A 26,932-nucleotide genomic window follows, 5' to 3' on the forward strand; every position below is an offset into this window, starting at 1 on the left:
GATAGATTTGATAGATAGGGTAGGTAGATAGATAGATAGATAGATAGATAGATAGATAGATAGATAGATAAGATAGGTAGGCAAGTAGATAGATAATAAGATAAAGTCGGTAGATCGATAAGGTAGGAAGGTAGGTAGGAGGCAGCCTAGGTCAAAGTTGACCCACTTATTTAAAAGTAACCATGCTGTTATACAGTGGTACCTCTGGATGCGAACGGGATCCGTTCCGGGGCCCCGTTCGCATCCTGAAGCGAACATGCTCGGGTCACAATTTGCTGCTTCCGTAGATGCGTGTGGCATCATTTTGAGTGTCTGCACGTGCGCAAGCTGCAGAACCCGGAAGTAACGCGCTCTGTTACTTCTAGGTCGCCACGGAGCACAACCCGAAAATGCTTAACCCGCAGCTACTTCAACCTGAGGTATGACTGTATTAGTAACAAAAATCTATTATCTTAAATATTTTCAGGCGGTGACCCTGGACCCCAACTTCCTGGATGCTTACATTAATCTGGGGAACGTCTTGAAGGAGGCGCGTATATTTGACAGGTAAGCAAATAGGCATAGAGCTTATATTCTCTTTTTTATATAAATGTTTTTTATTGGTTTTGCGTATAATCACATTACGTCTTATATTCTCAGTTTAGTGGTTGCACCCATACCCAAACTAACTCCCATTGATGCCTAGAGGGTTGATTTTATTTAAAGCAAATTGATTTAAATCCCAAATCCATAAGACTTGATTTAAATCCCCCTTTTACCGGAAGGTTCAGCCTTGCTGGCATCCTCTTAATATTGACAAACGGAGGCAGGTTTCCTTTTTGGAATCCTAACTTCAGAGTCTTTTCTACAGTTATATCAAAATGATTTGGTTCTGCTATATACAGCCCGATTGTGACGAAATGATGGTGAGTTTTAATAAGTGAACACTTTTTATTTGAACAACTTTTCTGCTGCACTTGATTGGAAGGAGAAAAGAAACATTTCCTTCATAACAATTTAAGCAATTTATTTCACTAAAACAGTAACATGGTAGCATATGTATCCATGTTGCTTAACTGATGTGCTGAAACATTTTTTCCCCAAGAAAAACTTGGACTGAGTTTTCGCACACATGAAAAACTTAAAACAAATAATTCTTCCCCGAATTATTTATTTATTTATTTATTTCTACCCCGCTCTCACTGGCCAGGGCCGGGCTCAGGGCGGCTAACACCAAATATAAATTACAATAAAATAGAATAGAAAAAAACCCCAGTTAATTAAAATACAGCTTAAAATGCAGCCTCATCAAGACTACAAAGGGAGGAAACATCAGCTATTCACCCAAGCCAGCTATCCATGCTGGTGCTACATGGGCCAGCAAAAAAGCCACGGGAAAATTTATATACCAAATCCCATATAGGGTGTCAGAGTGAGTCTAAGCATAGAGCGAGTTAAAATAATCAAGCCTGGAGGTGACCATCGCATGGATCACTGGCCAGATCAGGGCGAGAAAGGTAAGGAACCAATTCCTTAATACGGCGGAGGTGGAAAAATGCCACCTTTGCTGTGGCTGCAACCTGTGCCTCCATGGAAAGAGAGGCATCGAAGGTTACACCCAAGCTCTTGACAGAAGGCTCTGGCACTAATTGCGCCCCCACAAGAGATGGGAGTTGGCCCCCCAACCCCATGTTGTCCTGACCCAGCCAGAGGACCTCTGTCTTCGAAGGATTTAACTTCAACTGGCTCCCACGCAGCCACCCAGCCACGGCTTCCAAGCATCTGGTCAGTGTGTCTGGGGCCGAGTCCATTGACAGATAAAGTTGGGTGTCATCAGCATATTGACGACAACTCAGCCCTAAACTCCGGACAATCTGGGCAAGGGGGCGCATAAAGATATTGAAAAGCATCTGGGAAAGGATTGTGCCCTGCGGCACTCCACACAACAAGGAGTGCCGCAGCGACAACTCCCTCCCTAGCGCCACCCTCTGTCCCCGACTTGAGATAAAGGAGCACAGCCATTGTCTGACTGTGCCCTGAATCCCCACGTTGGCAAGGCGGTGGTCCAAAAGTTTGTGATCGACCATGTCGAAGGCCGCTAACAAATCTAAAAGAATCAGCAGTCCCGGCCCGCCTCGATCCTCTTAATCGTCCTCCCAAAGCATTTTATTTTTTAAAAAACAGATTTTTATCCACCCTGGTGACAATGAAACTGAACCAGTCCTTGATCTCATTTCAGAGCCGTTGCAGCCTACCTACGGGCCCTGAGCCTGAGTCCCAACCACGCTGTTGTCCACGGCAACCTGGCATGTGTGTATTACGAACAGGGGCTGATCGATCTGGCAATCGATACCTACAAGAGGGCCATTGAGCTCCAGCCCCACTTCCCTGACGCCTACTGCAACCTGGCCAACGCGCTGAAAGAGAAAGGCAGCGTAAGAAACTGGTCCCTTTTGCCTTGGGGTGGGGGGAACATCTATATAAAAGATGTTTTATAGATGGTACTTAACACCTGCCAAAATAGCTAAAATGTATAAAACAAAAAAACTGTGCTGGAGGTGCAGTAAAGAAGAAGGGACACTTATACATTTCTGGTGGGCCTGTGAAAAAAAAATACAGAAACTTTCCTATTAGGCAGTGGTGTCCAAACTTTTTTCAAAGAGGGCCAGATTTGATGAAGTGAAGGGCCATAAGGGCCGACCAAAGTTGTTTACTTTTTTTAAGGATTGAAGTTGTTGAGCTCTTTTCTTAGGGTTTAAATTGTTGAACTTTTTTTAGGATTGAAGTTGTTTAGCTTTTTCTTAGGCTTTTACCCCATGCTGAATTGGCCAGATTAACAGAGACAATTAGGGCACAACCCAGACAAGAATTCCAAAAGGAATGGGGAAAATGCAGAGAATACTTTACCAAACAGTGCCCCAAAATATACACTTGGACTTGTTTCAATTAATTTCTACAGGAGACTTTGTGGTTTAAGTCATAATTAGGAAAAATTGTAATAATCCCATACAAAAGAAATAGTATACAAGAGGTAAATAAGACGGCCATTTAACAGAATAAAGTCTTTTATTTTTATGTTATGTTTTCTTTGTGTAAGGGGATAGGAGTTTAATTTTGATAATTAGTCAATGGTGGTGGGTCTGTTTGTATGTATGAGTTGTTGTGGACTATGTTATAAATAAAATAAAAATTAAAAAAAGAAAATGAAACCGGTCCCTTTTGCTTTCTGTATGTCAGAGGGTTTGCTGAAAAAAGCCTTCCGGATGATGGTGACCTCGAAATTGGGCTCTTTGGGGGGGGATTTGGGGTACAGAACCTAGAAGAAGTCCTCTTTTATTTTTTCCTTTGTCATATCGTCACATACAACTTTGCTCATACCAAGCGTCGACTCCCCTCCCCCTTCCCCCGCTCCCACTCCCTGGCTTTCTTAAGCAGTCACGATCCTCTTAGCATTTCTATATCACCCTTTAAAAATTGTCCAGTAGCACCTGATGATGATGATGATGATGATAATAATAATAATAATAATAATAATAATAATAATAATAATAATAATAATAATAATATTTATACCCCGCCTATCTGGCTGGGTTTCCCCAGCCACTCTTGGCGACAAAATATTAAAATACAATAGTCCGTCAAACATTAAAAGCTTCCCTAAACAGGGCTTGCTAAACTTGGCTTCTTCTTGGTATAATTTTTTGTATGCAGGTCCAATTCTTCAGATACAAAAGCTTCTACCAAGACCAAACTGAGTTGGTCTGCAATGTGCTACTGGACAATTTATATATTTTTTATATATTTCAACTGCGTTAGACCACCACAGCTGCCTACCTGAACATATATCGCCCTATTTACCTTCTTACTCTACTTAAAACAATTTACTTTAGCATTTGTAAATCACTTTCAAAAATTAGCCTCTGGTTTTTTTAATAACAGTATATTTAAAGATCTTTTTCAATTCTTTGTAAATCATATCCCAGTAGACTTTGACTTTAGTGCACATCCACCACCTATGGACGAAATTCCCTTCCTTCTCCTTGCATTTCTAGCGTGCCTTATCTTGAGTTATATATATTTTAGCAAGTTTAGTCGGCGTCAAATACCACCTATACGTCACCTTCATTAAATTTTTAATTAGTGCTGTACATTCAATAAATTGTTTTTGCCCATAATCTTTCCCACTTATCTAATTCAATGTTATGACCAAAATCTTGAGCCCATTTAACCATAACCGACTTAACTTCTTCATCCTTTGTATGCCATTCTTATACGTTTTTGGCAATGATTTTCTTTTACTATCTAGCAACTCTGTCTCTTAATTTTGATTTAGTATGACCAAAACCATTTCCCTTACTGTCTTCCTTAAATACATCTTGCAAAAGACGGTAAGTGTGCGGGAAAGAGAGTTTGAATCGGATTAGTCTGCTCTTGTATTTATGTTCCCCTAAACCAAGCATGTCCAAAGTCCACTTTGGGGGCCTTCCACCCATCTCTCCTAGATCTCAAAATGCATTGGTTTTGTCATATTTCCTGCTATCCTGCCAAAGAATTTAAATTTTCCCAATGTTCTTTTAGACCAGGCATGTCCAAAGTCCAGTTCAGGGGCCTAATCTGGCCCTCTGGTCGATTTAATCCGGCCCTCGTGGCGGTTTATTTACTAGGGCAAAACTTCCCCCCAAAAAGCTCAAGAACTTTAATCCTAAAAAAAGGTCAGCACCTCTGGGGTCAAATCCTTAAAAAAGGCTCAACAATTGTGGGGTTTTACTGTTAATATGCTTCTTCTTAATTGCATTTCACTATTAATATACTTCTTAATTGTATTTCAGTTCAACAATGACTTTGATAAAATACATCTTTTGTGACGTGCAGAAGGCTTGAGTTACCTATGAGGTGCAACAGTTACCATATAGCATATATTCAATATAAAAAACAGCAACAATTGGTTGTTGACAAAGGACAGCTGGCATATATATATAAAAGATATTAACTGATATGCATGCCATTCCAGATATAGCTATATAATCTCTACTGTTGGTAAGAGAAGAACTTTGGAGCAGGCATTTTCAAAAAAAGAGTTTTTTATGAACCGCTCTAATACCAAGTTGCGTGCTGAGGTCCCCCAAAACCCCTACCCCAATAACTCACACATCACACATAATTTTTGTTTAAGGTTTTTGGCATACTTTTGGCCACAACTTTATTTTCATACAAATTGAGAGTGGTTGCTTAGGCATTGGTTATGACTATCTGTCCCCCCCGCCTTGGGGACAGCGCTGACTCCCGTGAGTCAGCGTGTGGAGGAACAAGACCAGGGACAGCTGGGACTGCGACACAGACCCTCAGCTATTCCCTGCTTGTTCCTTGGGAACTTACACGGCCCGCACCCTGCTCCAAGGGTTTGGACGAAGGGATGGTAAGCCCCAGAATTCCTTTAACGGAATACCCATCAGCAGCAGCATTGGAGGGGCAGGCACAGCCAATCCATACCCCTCCACCAACCAATTTAACCAATGCCTAACCGCCAACCTTACAAGTTGTGACGATTTGCTAAGCAGTAGGCAAAACCCAAAAGGCACACACTAATCAGCCAATTGGAAAAATTCCTACTGGGCCCCCGCACCAAGGCGAACGACCCCATGACAGGCAGAGCAAGGTCAAGGCGCAAGCCCAAGCAAGGGAGGGCGGGCGGGAGATCCGATGTCCACAGCGAAAGAGAAAGAGAAAGCTGTGGACCTTGCTTAAATAACCACTGATCCCACCCCTAAATTGGCAACATCAAATTTACCCCAGTAACACCATCCTCCAATCTGCTCCAGGCCCCTTGAATCTAATACTGCCTGGCAACCAAGTGGAGTTTTGTTCGGCCCCATCCGCAACACGTGCTCTCTTTTAGTGAGAACACGCTTTGCGTGCTGAGGTCCCCCAAAACCCCTACCCCAATAACTCACACATCACACATAGTTTTTGTTTAAGGTTTTTGGCATACTTTTGGCCACAACTTTATTTTCATACAAATTGAGAGTGGTTGCTTAGGCATTGGTTATGACTATCTGTCCCCCCCGCCTTGGGGACAGCGCTGACTCCCGTGAGTCAGCGTGTGGAGGAACAAGACCAGGGACAGCTGGGACTGCGACACAGACCCTCAGCTATTCCCTGCTTGTTCCTTGGGAACTTACACGGCCCGCACCCTGCTCCAAGGGTTTGGACGAAGGGATGGTAAGCCCCAGAATTCCTTTAACGGAATACCCATCAGCAGCAGCATTGGAGGGGCAGGCACAGCCAATCCATACCCCTCCACCAACCAATTTAACCAATGCCTAACCGCCACAGAGCCTTAGCTCACCGCCAAACCACTCACAAATGCAACCCTTCCTTCAATCCCAAAGCAACCATAGCCAACCAGGTGTCGTTCCCTATAGGGGAAATATTCACCCTAAAGCTGGCAGCAGCCTTGAAGGTAATCACAGGGTGCAAAATCATGGAACCACCTGAAGCAAAGCCTACTTTACTTTATTATTTTTATTTTATTTTATTATTATTTTATTTTATTTTATTTTACACTTCCTTATTAACATGCTTCCCGGCCTCTTTGGTGGTAGTTTGTCTAGGCACTGGTTCCTGACTAGCTGCACCTGACCTCAGCAGGGCAGCACTGACGACTGGGCCCCACCATATCGTCAGTACCAGCAACATTGTGGGGGAGCAATGAATCCCAAGGCAATCGCATCCCGCCAGGTGTCGTTCCCCATAGGGGAAAGATGCACCCCCCATCTGCCCCAAAGAGGGGAACAGTCTTGAAGAAAATAGCAGGGTGCAATATCACAGAACCACCTAAAGCAAGGACCTATTTTATTTTATTTTTTATTTTATTTTATATGTTATTTATTTGATTTGATTTACTTTATTTATTTTATTTTCCACCGCCATATTAACATGCTTTCTGGCCTGCTCGGTGGTAGTTTGTCTAGGCATTGGTTCCCGACTAGCTGCACCTGACCTCAGCAGGGCAGCACTGACGACTGGGCCCCACCATATCGTCAGTACAAGTAAACAGCGTGGGGGAGCAATGAACCAGGATCAGACTCAAGCTCACCCCAAATGCTCCCAGGGACTCTTGCGTGGCCCTACCCCTCGAAAGGGGTTGACAAAGCATGGCAAATCCTTGGTTTCCTGTAATGGAATATCTTTGCGCATTGGAGGGGACAGGTGCTCCAACCCCCCCTCCAGACCACCTTGAACCAAATGCCTTAAATTATTTTGAGTCCAGGGAGAGCTGCCACCAACTCAATCCAAGCCCTCTTGCATGCAGGAATGCAAACTTATGCTGGAGGAAGACAGCAAACATTCTCGCCCAGCTGTACCACCAGCACTGCGGGAGGACCTGCACAGGTCACACTCGACCGCACCAAAGGAAGGACCTCCTCCCAAAGCATTCCCCATCTGGACATCCAGTATATGTCCACATGGGCAGGAAGACTGAGATGGCGCCCCAGTCCAGACTTGTCAGCGCGCTTGCCAGCCCAGTGTACAATGCTGTGGCCCAAATGTGCACCGCTGCTCCTATGAGAAAAGGAAATAACAGACAAGCATCAGCACAGACATCATTGTGACACTTCCTGATATAACCCTTGTCAGCGTCAGACTTCCAATGACCCGTATTCACAATCCTGTCTACAGACAGGCCCCCAGTGTGCAGCCGTTGCAGCAGCCCTATTCGGAAGGAATGAGGCGTGTTCAGTGGTAGGCAAGCCGCAGGCCGTAATAACTGGTGCACGGCGTAAGCACATTAATGCCTGGCTAACGGGAACCCATGTTCATGCACTAGGAGTGGGCCAGCCCCCAGGGGAATGAAAAGCCAATTTTTTCTGGTATCCATAACCGTGCAAGGGCCCTCCTCATGTGTAATGGGAAGCCTGATTGTGGCACTCCTGCCCACTAAGTCTGTTTTAGAGTTCCCAACTCTAATGACAAGCTCCAAAGCAGATAAGGAAAAGTCCTGAAGCAATAAGCCTCCAGACTCTCAGCCCTGTGCTGGCTCCAACAACCATTTCCCCAACCCTCAGTGCCCAAAATGCAATGGAATACTGAAAGGAGTCTCGCCTTGATCTTTTACCAGCAGAAAAGTTTTAACTTGTTGCAGATCCTGCATAGGTAAAATTGACCGACTTCCTGCCCACTGTCCTATGAGGTTGGAGCCTATTCCAACCTTCCAAGGCCCTGCACATTACAAACTTTATGCAAGGGTCTCTGAAAAATAAAGCTTCAGTATAACAGACATTGCAGCGGACTGAATTCTTATAGTTATAACAGGACGCCCAATCTGCGGCAGGTGGACCAAATACTGCAGGATCTGCTCAGAGGATGGGGGCCAGTTCATCTGAATGGCCGAGGACTGCCAGCTTAAGGCTAAGAAATCCATCCAGGCCTTCCCATAAGAGCTAAAAGCAGAAGGGGAAATGGAAGCTGCTGCTCTCTGTAATTACTAATTGTTGTCAAAATGCCACAGGTGGTCTGGAAAAGTCTGGCAATAGCTGAGTCTGGAGCCCAGGATCTGAAGCGCTCCATCTGAAAATGGGATAGAGTGTCAGAGACATCATTAGAGGATCCCGTAATCAGGAGAGCAGAAAGCACAATATTAAACCTTAAGCGGTGCAGCTCAAAAGCATGAGCGGAGGGGCGGAGACTCTGCTGGAGCGTGAGAACTGTTTAGCCAAGACGCTCACCACTACCTGGTTATCAGACCAAAAGCAGATCCGATGGTCACTGAACTCCTCGGGCCACATGTGAACTGCTACTACAATGGGGAAAACTCAAAAGTTAGGTCACATGATTGCCTCACCATACCGGGCTTGAGGCCATGGCTTTGCACACCAGCAGCCCCTGAAATAAAAAACCAAAGGGCAAAGATCCAGCAGCATCAGCATGAACCTGAAAAATCCCTGTGCAAGTATCCTGCCATGGCCAACTACTATTGCATACATATAGGAATTGCAACCGTTGCATGAGATCCCATTGCATGAGAAAGGTAAGGGGACCTCAGGCCGCAGGCAGCCTGGCCTAGTGGGAAGGGAAGGGGCGGCCTGGGGCAACCACTCTGCATGCAAGATTAATTAAGTGACCCAGCAAGATCGGATCTGATGAAGCATCACTTGCTACAGAGGAAGTATTACAAAATAACTTCCTTCAAGGCAGACAGCTTCTCCATAGGCAAGTGGTATGTTTTAGCAACGATATCCAACTGGATCCCTAAATAAAATGGGAATATGGGCAAGTATTGAGGTATTGCTTGCCAGCTTCCAGCCCCGCTTGGGCAGGGGGCATCTTGTGCTGCCATCATAATACGTAAATTTACAGGGCCGACGCTGGCCAGAACCGCTAAAAAAAGTCCCGACAAAACTGCCGCCGAGCCAGCTTCCTTTTCAGACACACACTGTCCAATGCAAAAACACACTCCGTGCAGTGCTCACACAATCCATGCAATGCAACTATACTCCGTGCGATGCAGCTACACACTCCGTTCAATGCAACTACACACTCAGTGCAAAAACGCACTCTGTGCAATGCAAAAACGCACTCCATGCAATGCAACTACCCTCCATGCAATGCAACTACCCACTCTGTGCAATGCAACTACACACTCCATGCAATGCAACTACACACTTCATGCAATGCAACTACACACTCCGTTCAATGCAACTACACACTCCGTGCAATGCAAAAACGCACTCCGTGCAATGCAACTACCCTCCATGCAATGCAACTACACACTCCGTGCACTGCACACACCCTCTGTTCAATGCAACTACACACTCCTTGCAATGCACTCTCTGTGCAATGCAAAACAAAAAACAAAAACCAAACCACACACACTCTGTGCAAATGCCACTACACCCTCCGTGCAATGCACACACACTCTGTGCAATGCACACACACCCTCTGTGCAATGCACTCACACCCTCTGTGCAATGCGCACAACCTCTGTGCAATGCAAATGCAAATCTCTCACGCAATGCAATGCAAATGCAGCCCGTGCAGCGCTGTGCCCTGCAACGCACAGAGCAAACTGCAGTGCGGGCACACAAAGGTGCTTTCTCCCGCTTGCATATTGCAAACGTGGCGCCTGTTACATCCCTCGCAGTGAGGGAACCACCAAAAGGCCCTCGACACTGGACCTAAGTGTCCAGGTAGAGCAATGGGGGAGCATGCAGCTGTCCCATATAGGGACCAATCCTGCAACCTAGGCATTACCGGCACTATGCGCTGACCAGCTGAGCTATCCAGGATGATCCCTAAAGACCCGGGACAGCCTCACCCTGACCCCTGTAGAGGTCCAAGGTGATGTCTGAATCATGATCCCTGCTCCTCTTTGCCCTCCTCCTGGATTGCAGCCTTCGAAGATGCTTCCTTCTGGAAGAAGACACCTGGGGCGTCCACAAGTCATCCCCTGCAGGAGAGGCAAGCTCTTGAGGCATTTGCAAAAGCCCAGTCATAGTCCGCAAAAACTAAACAATGTAAGGAACTGGTGAAACCAATGCTTCATGGACCACATGGGGACACTATTCAGGCCGGAAACGCTTCCAGGCCATCGAATTCTAGGGCAAAGCCCTAGGATCACCTGCCAGGCCAGGCATAAATGTTTCCAGTGAAATAGCAGAGTTGAGGCAGCCCACAGCTTGTCCAGGTACCCCTGCTTGCCCTTTTAGAGGGAAGCACCCCTTCAAGAAACCCAAAGTTCTTTTATCACAAATGGGCCGAACTACCCAGCAACAGAATAGCCCAAAAGGAGCAGTTTGTTTTGTTTTGTTATAACAATGGCTAAGAGGGGGATATGAACCCTGTCTCCCAGGTCCTAGTCCTACACTTTAGCCACTAAATCACAATGGCTCGCCTCTAAAATGGCAGTCGCCACTATCAGGGCAAAACAAACTTAAAGAAAATAAACTTGTTCAGAAACAGCATAGTTCAAGAGCATATACAGAGTGCTCATAGTCATTGGAGGCACTGAGAGCCTCTGCCGCCCTCTGACTGCCTCAGATATACATTAGCAGCAACTGAGCCTGGAAGCAGGTACATTCTTATAAAGAGGTCAGAGACTTAACAATTAACTGCTACCTGTAGCATACTTAGGCTCGGAAGTTATGCCCAGGCCGAATAGGCCTCCATGCCTCTGCTCTTGAGAATCTTAGTCTCATTGCAATATTAAAGGAACTCAAAATAGTGCTCCCGCCCAAGGCTAGATTAAAATTTGGCCAACAGCGCTGCACACACACAAATAAAGCCAACCTTCGGGGGTGCTATAAACGAAAGTGATTCCAGCTAAGCTGAGAACAGCCCTGACTAGCCCCACAATTTACAACAGGAGAAATGGGGGAAACCTTTTTGCGAAAGAAAGGCAAGCCACAGATACAGGGAGAATCTTCCCACAGGGCAGGGTAAGGGGTGGGGTGGGAAATTGAACAGGAAAAAGGGGAATTAAATTATTTAAGGGACTAAAGAGGATTAAAAGAAGGGGGAATTAAAGAAATGTAACCAGACAATGAGAAGTTTGCATCACTGTCCTCCAGACAGTCCAAGTGCTCCATGTGATCCGATGTCCACAGCGAAAGAGAAAGAGAAAGCTGTGGACCTTGCTTAAATAACCACTGATCCCACCCCTAAATTGGCAACATCAAATTTACCCCAGTAACACCATCCTCCAATCTGCTCCAGGCCCCTTGAATCTAATACTGCCTGGCAACCAAGTGGAGTTTTGTTCGGCCCCATCCGCAACACGTGCTCTCTTTTAGTGAGAACACGCTTTACCGTCAGGAGCTGAGGGGCCGTATCAAACCTCAATCCAGCCATCACATCACAGAGCAGCCTTTTGGGCTCCTGTGAAAGACATACTAATATTCGTGTAAAAACTCTGTTTTGTGTTTCGAAGGTTGCCGAAGCCGAGGAATGCTACAATACAGCTCTCCGTTTATGTCCGACTCACGCGGATTCTCTTAATAACCTGGCGAACATCAAGCGAGAACAAGGGAATATCGAGGAGGCTGTCCGCCTCTACCGGAAAGCTCTTGAGGTACGTGCGTGGAGAATTACAACAATTAAATTGACATATAAGGGTTAGGCATGCGTACCCTGGACTCCTAGTCTGGGTCTTTTTAAAAATCGCCGATCAAATTTTTCTTGATCAATAACGGAAATAATGGTGAAGAAGTGAAAGTGAAGTAGCATTTTGAGGCTCGACAAAGCATGGTCCGATAAGTCCCTTTTGGAAGGAAGAGGGTCTGTCCCCCTTTTTATATTCCTAGGCCTCCTGGAATGACCAAAAATCTGCTTTTTCATCAGAAGAACAATGCAAGGTGTTAAGGAACGGTACAGAAATTGAAATAAAAGCTGGGCACATGCTGTTCTCTGTGTCGGCTGAGCTTGATCCCCTGACAGTCTTATTTTCTAACAGTATTTCCTATGCGTACGAAAAAGGCAGTTCATAGGCCCATTATTATTATTATTATTATTATTATTATTATTATTATTATTATTATTATTATTATCATTACCACAAATCATTCCAAACGGTGATTTATTTTGCAGCCAGCCCCTGCCACATTTGAGCATCAAAGAGGGGCTCTTTAAAATATGGCATTGGTCATTTGACAGTCTGATCTCCCAACAGTATTTCCTATGCATGCTAAAAAGGCAGTCCATAGGTTCCTCCTCCTCCTTAATTTTTGCAAGTCAATCCAAATGAGGATTTATTTCACGCCCAACCTTTGAGCCTCAAAGAGCAGCCTCCGTCTCTTTAGAATGCTTCTCAGGGAAACTAAGAGTGAGCTTCTTCCCCGCAGGTCTTCCCGGAGTTTGCAGCTGCGCATTCAAATTTAGCCAGTGTTTTGCAACAGCAGGGGAAGCTCCAGGAGGCCCTCATGCACTACAAGGAGGCCATCAGGTGAGCTTCCAAAGCCATGGGGAAAATAGATTGAAAGAGCTCCTCCTTACTGTATTTTAATCTTTTGCTGGAAGCCGCCCAGAGTGGCTGGGTATAAATAATAAATTATTGTTGCTGTTGTTAATAATTATTATTACTCCTCATGCGCTGGTCTGGTGCCTGTGGGAAAGCTCTCCTCTTGTGGATAAAGCACTTTCTCTTTTTCTTTTAGGTTTTTTTATTTTTTATTTTTATTTTTATTTTATTTTTTGTCCCTTGAAGGACAGCCAAATTTAAATAACAATTCGACACACAGCTGCGAGGCATTTGCGAGCTTTTTTGCGGAGAAGGTCCTGTTGCTCCGCCATGACCTCCCTGCCAATTTGGATACAATAAAGGAACTGGAGGCCCCTCGACTGTCCTCGGGTCCAGTATTGGACCACTTTGACCGGATATCCCCAGCCGATGTGGACAGACTCCTCCGAGCTGGAAAGCCCACCACCTGTCCTCTTGACCCGTGCCCGTCCTGGCTGATTAGAGCGTGCCCAGACGAGGTGCGGGCCCCCCTGGGGGATATCATCAATTTGTCCCTTGGCACTGGGATATTCCCAGGGGAACTGAAGGAGGCAGTGGTGTGTCTGCTCTTAAAGAAAACATCATTAGATCCTTTAGATCTATCCAATTACCGCCCGGTTTCGAATCTTCCATTCCTGGGTAAGGTGATTGAGAGAGCGGTTGCTGAACAGCTTGGTAGGTTTCTGGATGAAACATCTGCTCTCGATCCATTCCAGTCCGGCTTCCGCGCTGGTCATGGGACCGAGACGGCTCTGGTCGCCCTAACAGATGATCTCCGCAGGCAGCTGGATCGAGGCGGGTCGGGGCTGCTGATTCTTCTAGACCTGTCAGCAGCCTTCGACATGGTCGATCACGAACTTCTGGACCACCGCCTTGCCGACGTGGGGATCCAGGGCACAGTCCTTCAATGGCTGCGCTCGTTTCTCTCCGGTCGGGGACAGAGGGTGGCGCTTGGGGGGGGAATTGTCATCGCGCCACTCCTTGGTGTGTGGAGTGCCTCAGAGTGCGATACTCTCCCCGATGCTTTTTAACATCTTTATGCGCCCCCTCGCCCAGCTTGTCCGGAGTTTTTGGCTGGGTTGCCATCAGTATGCCGATGACACCCAACTCTATCTGTTGATGGATGGCCATCCTTACTCGGCCCCAGATACACTGACCAGATGTCTGGAAGCTGTGGCTGGATGGTTACGTGGGAGCCGGTTGAAGTTAAATCCTTCGAAGACAGAGGTCCTCTGGCTGGGACGGAGCGATATGGGATTGAGGGGGCAACTCCCATCTCTTGCATGGGTGCAATTAGTGCCAGCATCGTCCGTTAAGAGTTTGGGTGTAATCTTCGACACCTCCCTTTCCATGGAGGCGCAGATTACAGCTATAACAAAGGCGGCATTTTTTCATCTCCGCCAAGCTAAGCAGTTGGCTCCTTATCTCTCTCACCCTGACCTAGCCACTGTGATCCACGCGACGGTCACCTCCAGACTGGATTATTGTAACTCGCTCTACGTGGGGCTGCCCTTGAGACTGACCCAGAAACTCCAGCGGGTGCAGAATGCTGCGGCGAGACTCCTTACGGGGTCTTTGCTGCGAGATCATATCCATCCGGTGCTGTACCAGCTGCACTGGCTCCCGGTGGAGTACAGGATCAGGTTTAAGGTGCTGGTTTTAACCTTTAAAGCCCTATACGGCCTAGGACCCTCGTACCTATGGGACTGCCTCTCCTGGTATGTCCCACAGAGAAATTTACGGTCTGCAAATAAAAACACCCTAAAGATCCCAGGTCACAGAGAGGTTAGGTTGGCCTCAACTAGAGCCAGGGCCTTCTCGGCTGCGGCTCCAATCTGGTGGAACGCTCTGTCACAAGAGACTAGGGCCCTGTGGGACCTGACATCCTTCCGTAGGGCCTGCAAGACAGAGCTGTTCCACCAGGCCTTTGGTCAGGGCGCAGACTGACTCCCTCCTCTGGCAACCTGCACAGAATTTTGCTTGATGGTTGCCATTAATTTGATTTTAATTTGATTTAATTAATTTTATAATGAATGTTTTAAAATGTTGGACTATTTTGATTGTTGTTAGCCGCCCTGAGCCCGGCTTCGGCTGGGGAGGGCAGGATATAATTATTATTATTATTATTATTATTATTATTATTATTATTATTATTCAGTTTTTTTATTTTATCATTTTATTTCCATACACTCCAAACATTTTCAATATATACAATACTGGGATTATACAAACCCCTTGGACTCTCCCCCACCCCCCACCCCCCGTTTCCATATTTTGCCATCTTTTCTTGCATGTAATTACAATGATTCGTTCTATTCCATTTCCTTATTTGCTACTTTGGCTTCATCAATGTTATATCAATCCTGCCTGTGGAAAACCATCTAATTCGATTTTAATTTGATCCCGATTTGTTTTTAGGAGGTAATTTAATTATTGTTTGATTTTATACTAATGTTATATATTTGATGTTAGCTGCCCTAAGACCGGTTTCGGCCAGGGAGGGCGGGATACTATTATTATTATTATTATTATTATTATTATTATTATTATTATTATTATTATTATTTCTAAATATGTATCTTTAAGGTATTCAATAAATTTTTCCCATTCTTGTTTAATTTTTTTATATATATAAATAGTTTTTATTAAGTTTTAGCATTTTATATTCAACACAAACATCATTCTTGCAGACAGCATAGATGAATCCCAATCTCCCCCAGCTTCCCTCTTCTGGTTTTTTAAATATTTACTTCTCCTGCCTATCTCATTCTCCCTTAATTTTGCCATCTTTGAACTAACGATGGTTATATCCTTAAGGTTTTTGCACCATGCTTTTTCACATTTCATCTTCATTATTTTCCCCATTTTGTCCTTTTAACTTTTTTCTTTGCTTAAATTTCCTATCATCTTGATGTCTGATCTTCACAGTCATTTTGATAATCCACTCTTCTTTTGTTGGGACCTTCTCTTCCTTCCACATCCGGGCTAAGAACATTCTGGCATAAATAGAATACACTGTCTTTTTAGGTCTCTTGGTATTTCTTCACCCGTTAAACCTATTAGAAAGGCTTCTGGTTTTTACACAAATGTTCTCTCCCCCCCCCCCAGTTAATTATACAGTGGTACCTTGGTTCTCAAACTGAATGTGTTCCAAAACCAAGGTGCACTTTCCCATAGAAAGTCATGCAAAACTCTATCTAGTGAACAATAGTGAACAATGTGGTGACAGAAGAGCTTCAGATTGAAAAAGGTACACGTCAGGGGTGCCCCCTGTCCCCTTTATTGTTTATCTCAGTCCTGGAGGTTTTGCTGAACATGATAAGGAAGGATCGGCAGGTACAAGGAATACGGGTCGGAGTGAAACAATATAAACTGAAAGCATTTGCAGATGACTTGGTTTTAACATTACAGGAGCCAGAATCTAGTACAAAAAGAGTTCTGGAACTGATACAGAAATTTGGTCGGGTGGCGGGTTTCAAGTTGAACAAACAAAAAACTAAGGTGTTAGGGAAAAATTTGACAGCTACTGAAACAGAAGGGTTTCAGAAGGAAACAGAACTAAATATTGTTAAAAAAGTGAAATACCTGGGGGTCAATCTCTCCTCCAAGAACCTGAATTTATTTAAAGATAATTATGAGAAATGTTGGTCAGAAGTTAAAAAGGATCTAGAAATTTGGTCAAGACTGAAGTTGTCCTTGTTAGGCCAAATTGCAGCTATAAAAATGAACGTTTTGCCAAAGATGTTGTTTTTGTTTCAGGCCTTGCAGATTGTGGACAGAGTGGAATGTTTTGGAAAGTGGCAGAAGGATATCTCTAAATTTGTCTGGCAGGGCAAAAAGCCCCGAATAAAGTTTAAAATACTAACTGATGCAAAGGAAAGAGGGGGATTTGCCCTGCCGGACTTAAGGATATATTACGAAGCTGCAGCCTTCTGCTGGATGAAAGATTGGATCTTGTTGGAAAACACTGATGTCCTAGATCTGGAAGGCTTTAATAACTCGTTAGGTTGGCATGCGTATTTGTGGTATGACAAGGCAAAAACATATGGAATGTTTAAAAACCATATTGTCAGGAAAGCAATATTTATGGTCTGGAAAAAATACAAAGACTTACTAGAAAGCAAAACTCCGAGGTGGGTATCACCAATAGAGGCCAAGGCTCGGAAAAAACCCAATATGGAGGCCGGTTGGCCGAAATATTGGGAAATAATAGAAAACATTGGAGATAATTGGAGGTTGCAGAGCTTTGAAAGGTTAAAGGGTAAAGTGCAAGATTGGTTTCATTATGCCCAAATTAATGAGGTTTTTAAGCTAGATAAAAAAACAGGATTCCAGGTGGAAAAATCGAAACTTGAGACAGAATTGTTAGAACCAAAGACCAAGCTATTATCGAGAATGTATAACTTGCTGCTTAAATGGAACACTCAGGATGAGACAGTTAAATCAGCCATGATAAAATGGGCCCAGGACATTGGTTATAACATCATGTCTGAGGACTGGGAAAGGTTATGGACCACCGGTATGAAGTTTACGGCATGTAATGCCTTGAAAGAAAACATTATGAAAATGGTATACAGGTGGTACATGACCCCAGTCAAGCTTGCTAAGATCTACCACTTGTCCGATAATAAATGCTGGAAATGTAAGGAGGCTGAAGGGACATTCTTTCACCTCTGGTGGACCTGTCCAAGAGTGAAGGCCTTCTGGGAAATGATATATAACGAGTTTAAAAAGGTGTTTAAATACACTTTCCCTAAGAAACCAGAGGCATTCCTCCTGGGCATTGTCGGCCAGAAGGTGTTAAAGAAGGATAGAACTCTTTTTATGTATGCTACTACTGCAGCAAGGATTCTTATCGCTAAGCATTGGAAGACTCAAGATTTGCCCACACTGGAGGACTGGCAGACGCAACTGATGAACTACATGGAACTAGCCGAGATGACTGCAAGGATTCGAGACTTGGGAGAAGAAGCAATGGAGGAGGACTGGTGTAAATTTAAGGACTATTTGCAAAAGTATTATAAGTTATATGACTCTTAAGACGCCGTATGATTTGGAATATCAGCCCCAGCAACAAAATGGTTTATATAAGAAATTGGATAATTTTTACGAAAGAATCAAGGTTTAAATGGGTAAAAATGACAATAAGTTATATTTTAAAAGTAAATTGAAAACAAGAGATTTAAACTTAAACTGCAATTGAAAGTAAAAAGAAACACATGAAACAAGGTTATAATTTGCTGATAATTTTATTGTTAAGAATGCACTATGTGGGAGATGTGGGGAAGCCCGATAGAAATCTGAAATAAGTTGTTGAAATGGTTGAGATTTTCTGTTTTTTCTTTCTTTCTACTGTCTATGTTCTTTCTTTTCTATTTGTAATCTGGAAAAAAACGTAATAAAAATTATTATATAAAAAAAAAAGAAAGTCATGCAAAACGGATTAATCCGTACCAGACTTTGAAAAACAATCCCTAAAACAGCCATTTAACATGAATTTTACTATCTAACGAGACCACTGATCCCTAAAATGAAAGCAGTCATCCATGTACTGTACTCTAAAATAAATACAACAGTCTTGTAAATGATAAAAATGAAAATTATTTTTTTTCCTCACCTGCACTGATGATAGTCATTGTTCGGATGGGGACCGGGGCTTCTATCCGTTTCTGCAATCACACAATCAATCAATCAATCAATCAATCAGTAACTAAACTGGGATCCGCACAGTCGCAAAAACAAATGAACCAAAAAAGCCTCCGAAACAAAAACACCACATAAATTGCAAAAACCAAAGCACCAAACTTAATCTGTTCCCGAAGTCTGTTTGATTGGTGCAGGCGCCCCAGAAAGAATAGCTGACAGCCAAATTTGATGTTTGGCTTCCGAAAAACGCCTGGAAACTGGAACACTTTTTCTGGGTTTTCGGCATTTGGGAACCAAAGCGTTTGAGTAGTAGTAATAATAATAATAATAATAATAATTTGTTTTTGTTTGTATCCCACCCTCGCCGGCCAAGGCTGGGCTCAGAGCAGCTAACATCATAAAAACAACACAACGAGCCTAAAAGCAGACATCAAGTAATTCAAATAAAAATTAATTCAGACAAGTTAAAATCCGGGCAGGTGGCAATTATTAGGGTGGAATTGAGAGTGATTAATAATTGCCAGAATTGAGGAGCATGGAATTTCCCAAAAGGAAAGTGCTGCTTGTCCGTATGAAGAGGATGCCACAATGCTGAACCTTTCTGTATAAAAAACCTTCTGTATAAAGAAACCTGTATAAAAAACATTTGAGAACCAAGGTCTCACTGTCTCACATGACCACTAGGGTGGTTCATAAAAAACACTTTTTTGAAGATGCCTGCTCCCAAGGTCTTATCTTACTACATTAGGGATTATATAGCTATATCTGAAATTTTGTGCATATCAGTTAATATCTCAACCCTCCATGAAAACAGCTGTTTTCTTGGACGTTTTCCTATTTTGTGAAGGCTTTGGAGAAGGCATTTTTAAAAAAAGTTTTTTTAATGAACTGCCCTAAAGACCACCGTATAGGATAGAAAGAGCCTTCTTGACCCTTACATTTCCAGCGTAACTTCAGAGTATTTTTGTACCAAAATGGCACTTTTTCTCTCCCCCTCCATGTCAGAATCAGTCCCACTTTTGCAGACGCCTATTCCAACATGGGGAACACCTTGAAGGAAATGCAAGACGTCCAGGGAGCTCTGCAATGCTACACAAGAGCAATCCAGATAAATCCTGTGTTTGCCGATGCCCACAGCAACCTCACTTCCATCCATAAGGTAAGCTTTGTGTCTCTGCTAAATCTATTTTTTTTAAAAAAAACTGGGGGGGGGGCAGCAGGGGAATCTTAGTTTTTACAAAAGGAAAACAACTGGCAAAAGCCGTCCCAAACCGAGATGGGGCACAAAAAGAAAAAGGGGAGAATTGGAATTTATGCTGGAAGTCTGAGGAGGCAGAGGGCACGCCGATACGTTTATGGTGGGGCTACAGAAACGTTAAAAAATTCATGAGGAAATAAAAAAGATGATCAGAATTAATTTAGAGGGGGAAACCAGAGGCATATTTACTGAGTATAAGAGGTAAAGAAATACCACAAGATGGGAAGATATTATTCTTATACGCGACAGCTGCAGCAAGGCTACTCCTTGCACAAAACTGGAACAGGAAATATATACCCACAAAGGATGACTGGATAAAGAAACTAATTGAATTTATAGAACTGGCAAGGTCAAGTGCAGTAATAAGGTACCAATCAAACTGGAAAATAAAAATATAATGGAAATGGTTTGAAGATTATGTGTTCAAGTACTGCTCAAAAACTAACATGTTGATATGTTTGGTTTAATGTTTGTAAATCTGGTTTATAATAATAATAAATAGTAAGTTAAAAGAGTTAAGAAATATAAATTTAGATAAAAATTGCAATGTGAGTGAAGGAAGTCACGTGGGTATTTGGGTAAATGCTGAGTTGTGTATAGGGTTAGATGTGGGGAATCCATATATGTAATGTATAGTGTTGAAAATGTACGGCAACTAGCATGTAAAATGAAATCAAAAATAAATAAATAAATAAATAGGGGGGAAATAAAAATGGCAATGTGAAATATTATATAGGAGGGTGAGGGGCGGTGGAGGGAAGCCACAAGGGTGGTTTTAATGTCTGAAATTTTGGGTGGTAGGGTAATACGAATTTTGTTTTGTGTCTATGTGTTTGTTTGTAAATAATTTTTTTAAAAGGAAAATGAAAAAATTGCTATTTTTACTTTGAAATAAAAATGGGGGGGAGGTCTTATACGGGTGATTGGGTGGGTGAATGGCTCATTTTCTTAAATTTGAGCCCCCCCCCCCCCAAATAGAGGGTGGCTTATATAGACGGAAAGTATGGTGGAGTTCCACACCCAAAAATCTCATTGTGACTTCCAATCACCCCTACGTCACATTTCCGATGGCGCCCTTTTGCTCGTCTCTCCTAGATCTCAAAATGCATTGGTTTTGTCATATTTCCTGCTGTCCTTTGTCAATCCACACCTGCCAAAGAATTTAAATTTTCCCAACATTTTTTTTTAGACCACACATGTCCAGCGTGTGGCCAGGGAGCGTAACCTGGTTTACTTACTGGGGCAACCCCCCCCCCCCAAATGCTCAACAACTTCAATCCTAAAAAGAGCTCAACAACCTTGGGGTTAAATCCTAAAACAGCTCAACAAATTTGCCCCGCCCTCATGTCAAATCTGGCCCTCTTTGGGAAAATTTGGGCACCCCTGTAAATTTAGACAATACAGTCCTATCTCGGGTTAAATATGCTTCAGGATGAATATTTTTGGGTTGCGCTCCGCAGTGACCCAGAAGTAACGGAGCACGTTACTTGCGGGTTTCGCCGCATGCACAGACCCTCAAAATGATGTCATGCGCAGAAGCGGCGAATTGCGACGTGCAGATGCGGGTTGCATTCGCTTCAGGATGCGAACGGGGCTCCGGAACGGATCCCATTCACATCCAGAGGTACCACTGTACTCTGCAAGTGTCCTGTTCTCTATGAAATGTTTCTTCCAAAACCTCTCGTAATTCTGCCTGTATTATAATCTTGCTAATTCTGCGTATTTTAGCCTTTTTGCTAGCTACGCCAACTTAGTAGGGATGGGATTCTCCTTTCCATCCTTTGTCTGTTAAGATTCTCGCTGCGGCTATTGTAGACACTGTGACTTGCCATTGTTTTATAACCATTTATTGTAACATTTATTCTATGATCAATTACAATAATCATTCATTGTAATATTCATTTATTGTACGATTAATTACAATTTATTGTAATTGTTAAGAGTAGGTTTCTATTGAATTTTTACATGCTGATACTCAATATTATTCTATAGCATGGGGAGGCAAACTACGGCCCCATGGCCTTCTCAATCTAGCCGGGAGTCGGCATGTTTTGACACGAGTATAATGTGTCCTTTTATTTAAAATGCACCTCTGGGTTATTTGTGGGACATAGGAATGCGTTCCTTTTTCCCCCTCCCCAAAATCTAGTCTGGCCCCCACAAGGTCTAAGGGACAGTGGACGGCCCCCTGCTGAAAAAGTTTGCCGACCCCTGTTCTATTCTAAACGGCCTCGGTCCAGTATACCTGAAGGAGCGTCTCCACCCCCATCAGTCTGCCCGGACGCTGAGGTCCAGCGCCGAGGGCCTTCTGGCGGTTCCCTCACTGCGAGAAGCAAAGCTACAGGGAACCAGGCAGAGGGCCTTCTCGGTAGTGGCGCCCGCCCTGTGGAACGCCCTTCCAGCAGATGTCAAAGCGATAAACAACTACCTGACATTCAGGAGACATCTTAAGGCAGCCCTGTTCAGGGAAGTTTTTAACGTGTGACATTTTACTGTATTTTTGGTTTTTATGGAAGCCGCCCAGAGTGGCTGGGGAGGCCCAGCCAGATGGGCGGGGTATAAATAATAAATTATTATTATTATTATTATTATTGTTGAATGTTACTTTATAAGTCTACCAGGTGTGGATCATCGTGCCTTCTGTCTGTTCTTCATCTTTGGTTTTGATGGTTGAGAAAAAAAGCTAGTGGCAATTGCTGAAATATCCCTCCCTTTCTAGGATTCCGGAAACATCCCAGAGGCAATTGCTTCGTATTGCACCGCCTTGAAACTGAAGCCGGATTTTCCTGACGCTTACTGCAACCTGGCGCACTGTTTGCAGGTGAGGCAGAGTTTTAAGGGCCAACACTCCCAGGGTTTCCGGCATTTGGGAACCGAGGCGTTTGAGTCCCAAGGTACCACGGTAATGGTAAAAGCGTCACCTAATTCAGGAATTGTCCAATGTCACTTTAGAGACCAACTCAGTTTGTTCTGTGTCTAAGCTTTCATGTGCAGGCAGACTTATTCAGATACACTGAAGCGGAAGTCCCCACACCCTGATATTTAGAGGGAGGGTGGGGCGGGGTATTTCTCTGAACGGTAGTAGGACTCAATCGGTATGGTCAACCTGTGGACGACTGTGTCTCATTACATATCCTAAAACTATTTCAGGTCATCTGCGTACCATCCCTTGTTTTTTCAGTCATTCACAGTTGCCAGCAGGTGGACCATACCCATTGACTCCTACTACCCTTCGGAGAAAAACCCCAACTCACCCTCCCACTATATATCAGGGTCTGGGGGCTTCTCCTTACTCTTATATAGCAGGGTCTGGGGACTTCTCCCTCTGTATATCAGGGTCTGGGGACTTCCGCTTCAGTGTATCTGAAGAAGTGTGCATGCACACAAAAGCTTATATCAGGCATCCCCAACCTGCGCCCCCCCCCCCGATGTTTTGGCCTACAACTCCCATGATCCCTAGCTAACAGGACCAGTGGTCGGGGATGATGGGAATTGTAGTCTAAAACATCTGGAGGGCCGAAGGTTTGGGGTGCCTGGCTTATACCAAGAACAAACTTTGTTGGTCTCTAAGGCACTACTGGACAATTTTTATATATATTTTGACTTCATCAGACCAATATGGCTACCTACCTGAATCTAGAACCCTGGTTTTCTTTGCCCCCTTTCAGATCGTCTGTGATTGGACCGATTACGACGAGAGAATGAAGAAGCTTGTCAGTATTGTGGCTGACCAGCTGGAGAAGAACCGGCTCCCTTCGGTGCACCCCCATCACAGCATGCTGTATCCACTGTCTCACGGCTTCCGAAAGGCTATTGCCGAGAGACATGGGAACCTTTGCCTGGACAAGGTGGGTCTATGCTGTGAAGAGGTGTGCGCCGCTCCGTTCCGTCAGAGTTTGAATGCTTTCATGTTGGCTTTGGATATATAATAATATATAATAATTTATTATTTCTACCCTGCCCATCTGTCTGGGTATCCTCAGCCACTCTGGGTGGCTGCCAACCAAATATTAAAAACACAAGACAGCATTAAATATTTAAAAACTTCCCTAAACAGGGCTGCCTTCAGATGTCTTTTAAAAGTGAGATAATTGCTTATTTCTTTGACATCTGATGGAAGGGCGTTCCACAGGGCGGCCGTCACCACGAGAAGGCCCTCTGCCTGCTTCCCTGTAACTTGGCTTCTTGCAGGGAGGGAAGCGCCAGAAGGCCCTCGGGAGAGGGACCCCGGTGTCCGGGGTGGAGATGCTCCTTCAGGTCTACTGGGCCGAGGCCATTGAGGGCTTTCAAGGTCAGCACCGACACTATGAATTGTGCTTGGAAACGTACTGGGAGCCAAAGCAGATCTCTTGGGACCGGTGGTATGTGGTCTCAGTCAGACTGGATTTAAATCCTTTATTTTACAGAAAGGTTTGATCTTGCTGGCATCCTCTTAATATTGACAACCAGAGGAAAGTTTCATCTGCTGGGCTGTTTAGGGCTTTCAAGGTCAGCACCAACACTTTGAATTGTGCCCGGAAACGTACTGGGAGTCAATGCAGGTCTTTCAAGACTGGTGTTATGTGGTCTCTGCGGCTGTTCACGGCCCCCAGTCTGGCTACCACATTCTGGATTAATTGCAGTAAGGTAGCCCCACATAGAGCGCATTGCAGTCGTCCAAGCTGGAGATAACAAGAGCATGCGCCACTCTGGCAAGAGAGTCCGTGGGCAGGGAGGGTCTTATCCTGCATCCCAGATAGAGCTGCCCTGGACACAGAACAGACCTGTGCCTCCATGGGTCCAAAATGACCCCCAGACTGTGCAGCTGGTCCTTCAGGGGCACAGTTGCCCCGTTCAGGACCAGGGAGTCCCCCCCACCCGCCCACACACCACAGAACTTCAGTCTTGTCAGGATTCAACCTCAACCAGTTAGCTGCCATCCATCCTCCAACCGCCTCGAGGCACCCGCGCAGGAACTCCACCGCCTTTGCCGGCTCTGATTTGAAAGAGAGGTAGAGCTCTCTATCAGGCTTCCTCAACCTTGGCCCTCCTGATGCTTTTGGCCTACAGCTCCATGGTCCCTAGCTAGCAGGTCTAGTGGTCAGGGATGATGGGCACTGTAGTTTGAAAACAGCTGGAGGGCCAAGGTTTAGGAAGCCTGCTCTGTATTGGCGCCAATGGCTGTTAAGCGAAAAAATTCCAGGGTGAGTGACTCCTTGACAGCCTAGCTCACCGGGGCACTTGTCCCCCATGGGTCCATGCTGTCAGTAAAAGGAGGAAGTCCCAGCCCGGTAATTTGGAGCAAAACAGTGGTCAGTAGACCATGATTCTTACTGTTGCACCACAGGTCTGCCCAGGAGTAAGAACCCCGAGCATGGGGCAATGTCAACTTTTAAAACTTCCTTCTTCCCCCCAGAATACACTTCAAGCAGCATCGTTGATACATCATCACTACATCACTAGCACATCACAAATGAGGAGGGGTATACAAGGGTTATGCATTCACTATGAGGTCCCTTTATCAGACCCCTTAAATCTCCATCACTGAAAGAACAATAAAACTCTTGACACGTCCTTTCCCACTGGACTTGTCTGGAGATGGGCATTCAGAACACCTGCCTTGCTAAACTGCCTTGGCAGATGTCTATGGTTGCCCCCTTGGTCCCTCCCTCGGTGGGGTGCCGTGTATGTGCTCTCAGGCTTGGGGAATTCTGGCGGGATGCCCTGTTCCTGCTGCCTACATGACTTCCTGCTTCTTGGCTCATGGAGGGAGGTGGAGCCCAAATTCGTTCAAATGGCGGAATGAGGAGAGTCGGTTAAAGCATAGATTTTCTGCGTGTCTTTCTTGGGCTGTCAAGTCAAAGGTATGTATATTTGTAACATTGGAACAACTTCAAAGATGTGGCCTCATGTCCCCCACCCCCATGTCATTTCCGTAACCCGGCTTTCTTGAATCCCCTTGCTAGATCAACGTGCTCCACAAGCCGCCTTACGAGCACCCCAAGGACCTGAAAGGCAGTGAGGGCCGGCTCCGCGTTGGCTACCTGAGCTCTGACTTTGGGAACCACCCCACCTCCCATCTCATGCAGTGAATCCCAGGCATGCACAATTCGGACAAATTTGAGGTGAGGTGCACAAGAGGGCAGCTGTGTGAGTAGCTCAGGCAGCAGAGCGCTGAGACTCTGAATCTTGGGGTCATGGGTACGAGCCCCACGTTGGGCCAAACGAATGAATACAGCCTAGGACCGCCTCTCCACGGAGGATCTAACAGTCTGCAAATAAAAAAATGTTAGAGGTCCTGGGCTTCAGGGAGATTAGGCTGGCCTCGACCAGGGCCAGGGCCTTTTCAGCCTTGGCCCCGGCCTGGTGGAACTCTCTGCCACAAGAGATCAGGACCCTGTGGGATCTGACATCTTTCTGCAGGGCCTGTAAGATGGAGTTGTTCCGCCGGGCCTTTGGTTCAACCTGACTCCCCTTCTCTTTTTGTGTAAGGACTAGTATGAAAGAGGCCTCCCAGTGTTCTCACAGGCCCATATAAGAGTTGGGCCTGATGAGCGTTTACTGTTCCCAACCCTAATCCTGCGGAAAGCCATCTAATTGGATTTGAATTTGATCCTGGCTTGTTTTCAGGAGGTAATTTCGTTATTGCTTGATTTTATACCAGTGTTACATATTTGGTGTTAGCCTCCCTGAGCCCGGTTTCGGACGGGGAGGGCAGGATACAAATAAAAGTTTATTATTATTATTATTATTATTATTATTATTATTATTATTATTATTATTATTATTATTATCATCATCATCATTATCATTATCCTCTTAATTTGCATCAGCCCTTGGTTGTAGCAATAAAACAACGAGATGATCTGCAAGGAATAGAAATGAAAAATCAATGATATCAAATACATTTGAGGGTTTTGAATCGAGAGTGGACCTTATTCTGACTGCCCCAGCTCAAAACCCGGCCGCCTTTGCCGTCACCTGCTCCTCTTGATCTGCCAAGAGAGGACTCTGGGGTAGTGGTTGGGCAACCCGGAACAGGCAATAAAGGAGGGGTAATCATCTCACGACAAACCTAG

The 26,932-nt window shown here is 44.7% G+C and overlaps 1 protein-coding gene and 1 long non-coding RNA gene across 2 annotated transcripts; both read left to right on the forward strand.

Annotated features, from left to right (window-relative positions):
• The first annotated feature begins 464 nt into the window (after window positions 1–464).
• LOC308577933 lies at window positions 465–12,895 on the forward strand. Its single transcript, XR_014003779.1, has 4 exons — window positions 465–546; window positions 2,219–2,414; window positions 11,906–12,046; window positions 12,816–12,895. It is a non-coding gene; the product is annotated as an uncharacterized lncRNA (long non-coding RNA).
• A 6,781-nt stretch (window positions 12,896–19,676) lies between these two features.
• On the forward strand, window positions 19,677–25,945 carry LOC308578189 (UDP-N-acetylglucosamine--peptide N-acetylglucosaminyltransferase 110 kDa subunit-like; the record flags this gene model as incomplete). The annotated part of the gene is made up of 4 exons (XM_081178442.1): window positions 19,677–19,775; window positions 22,594–22,695; window positions 23,543–23,722; window positions 25,820–25,945. The coding sequence occupies 4 exons, from the start codon at window positions 19,677–19,679 to the stop codon at window positions 25,943–25,945; spliced, it is 507 nt and encodes a 168-aa protein (XP_081034568.1).
• Window positions 25,946–26,932: the final 987 nt, after the last annotated feature.

This window comes from Podarcis bocagei (assembly GCF_964188305.1).
Source record: "Podarcis bocagei genome assembly, chromosome: W".
NCBI classification, from domain to species: domain Eukaryota; kingdom Metazoa; phylum Chordata; class Lepidosauria; order Squamata; family Lacertidae; genus Podarcis; species Podarcis bocagei.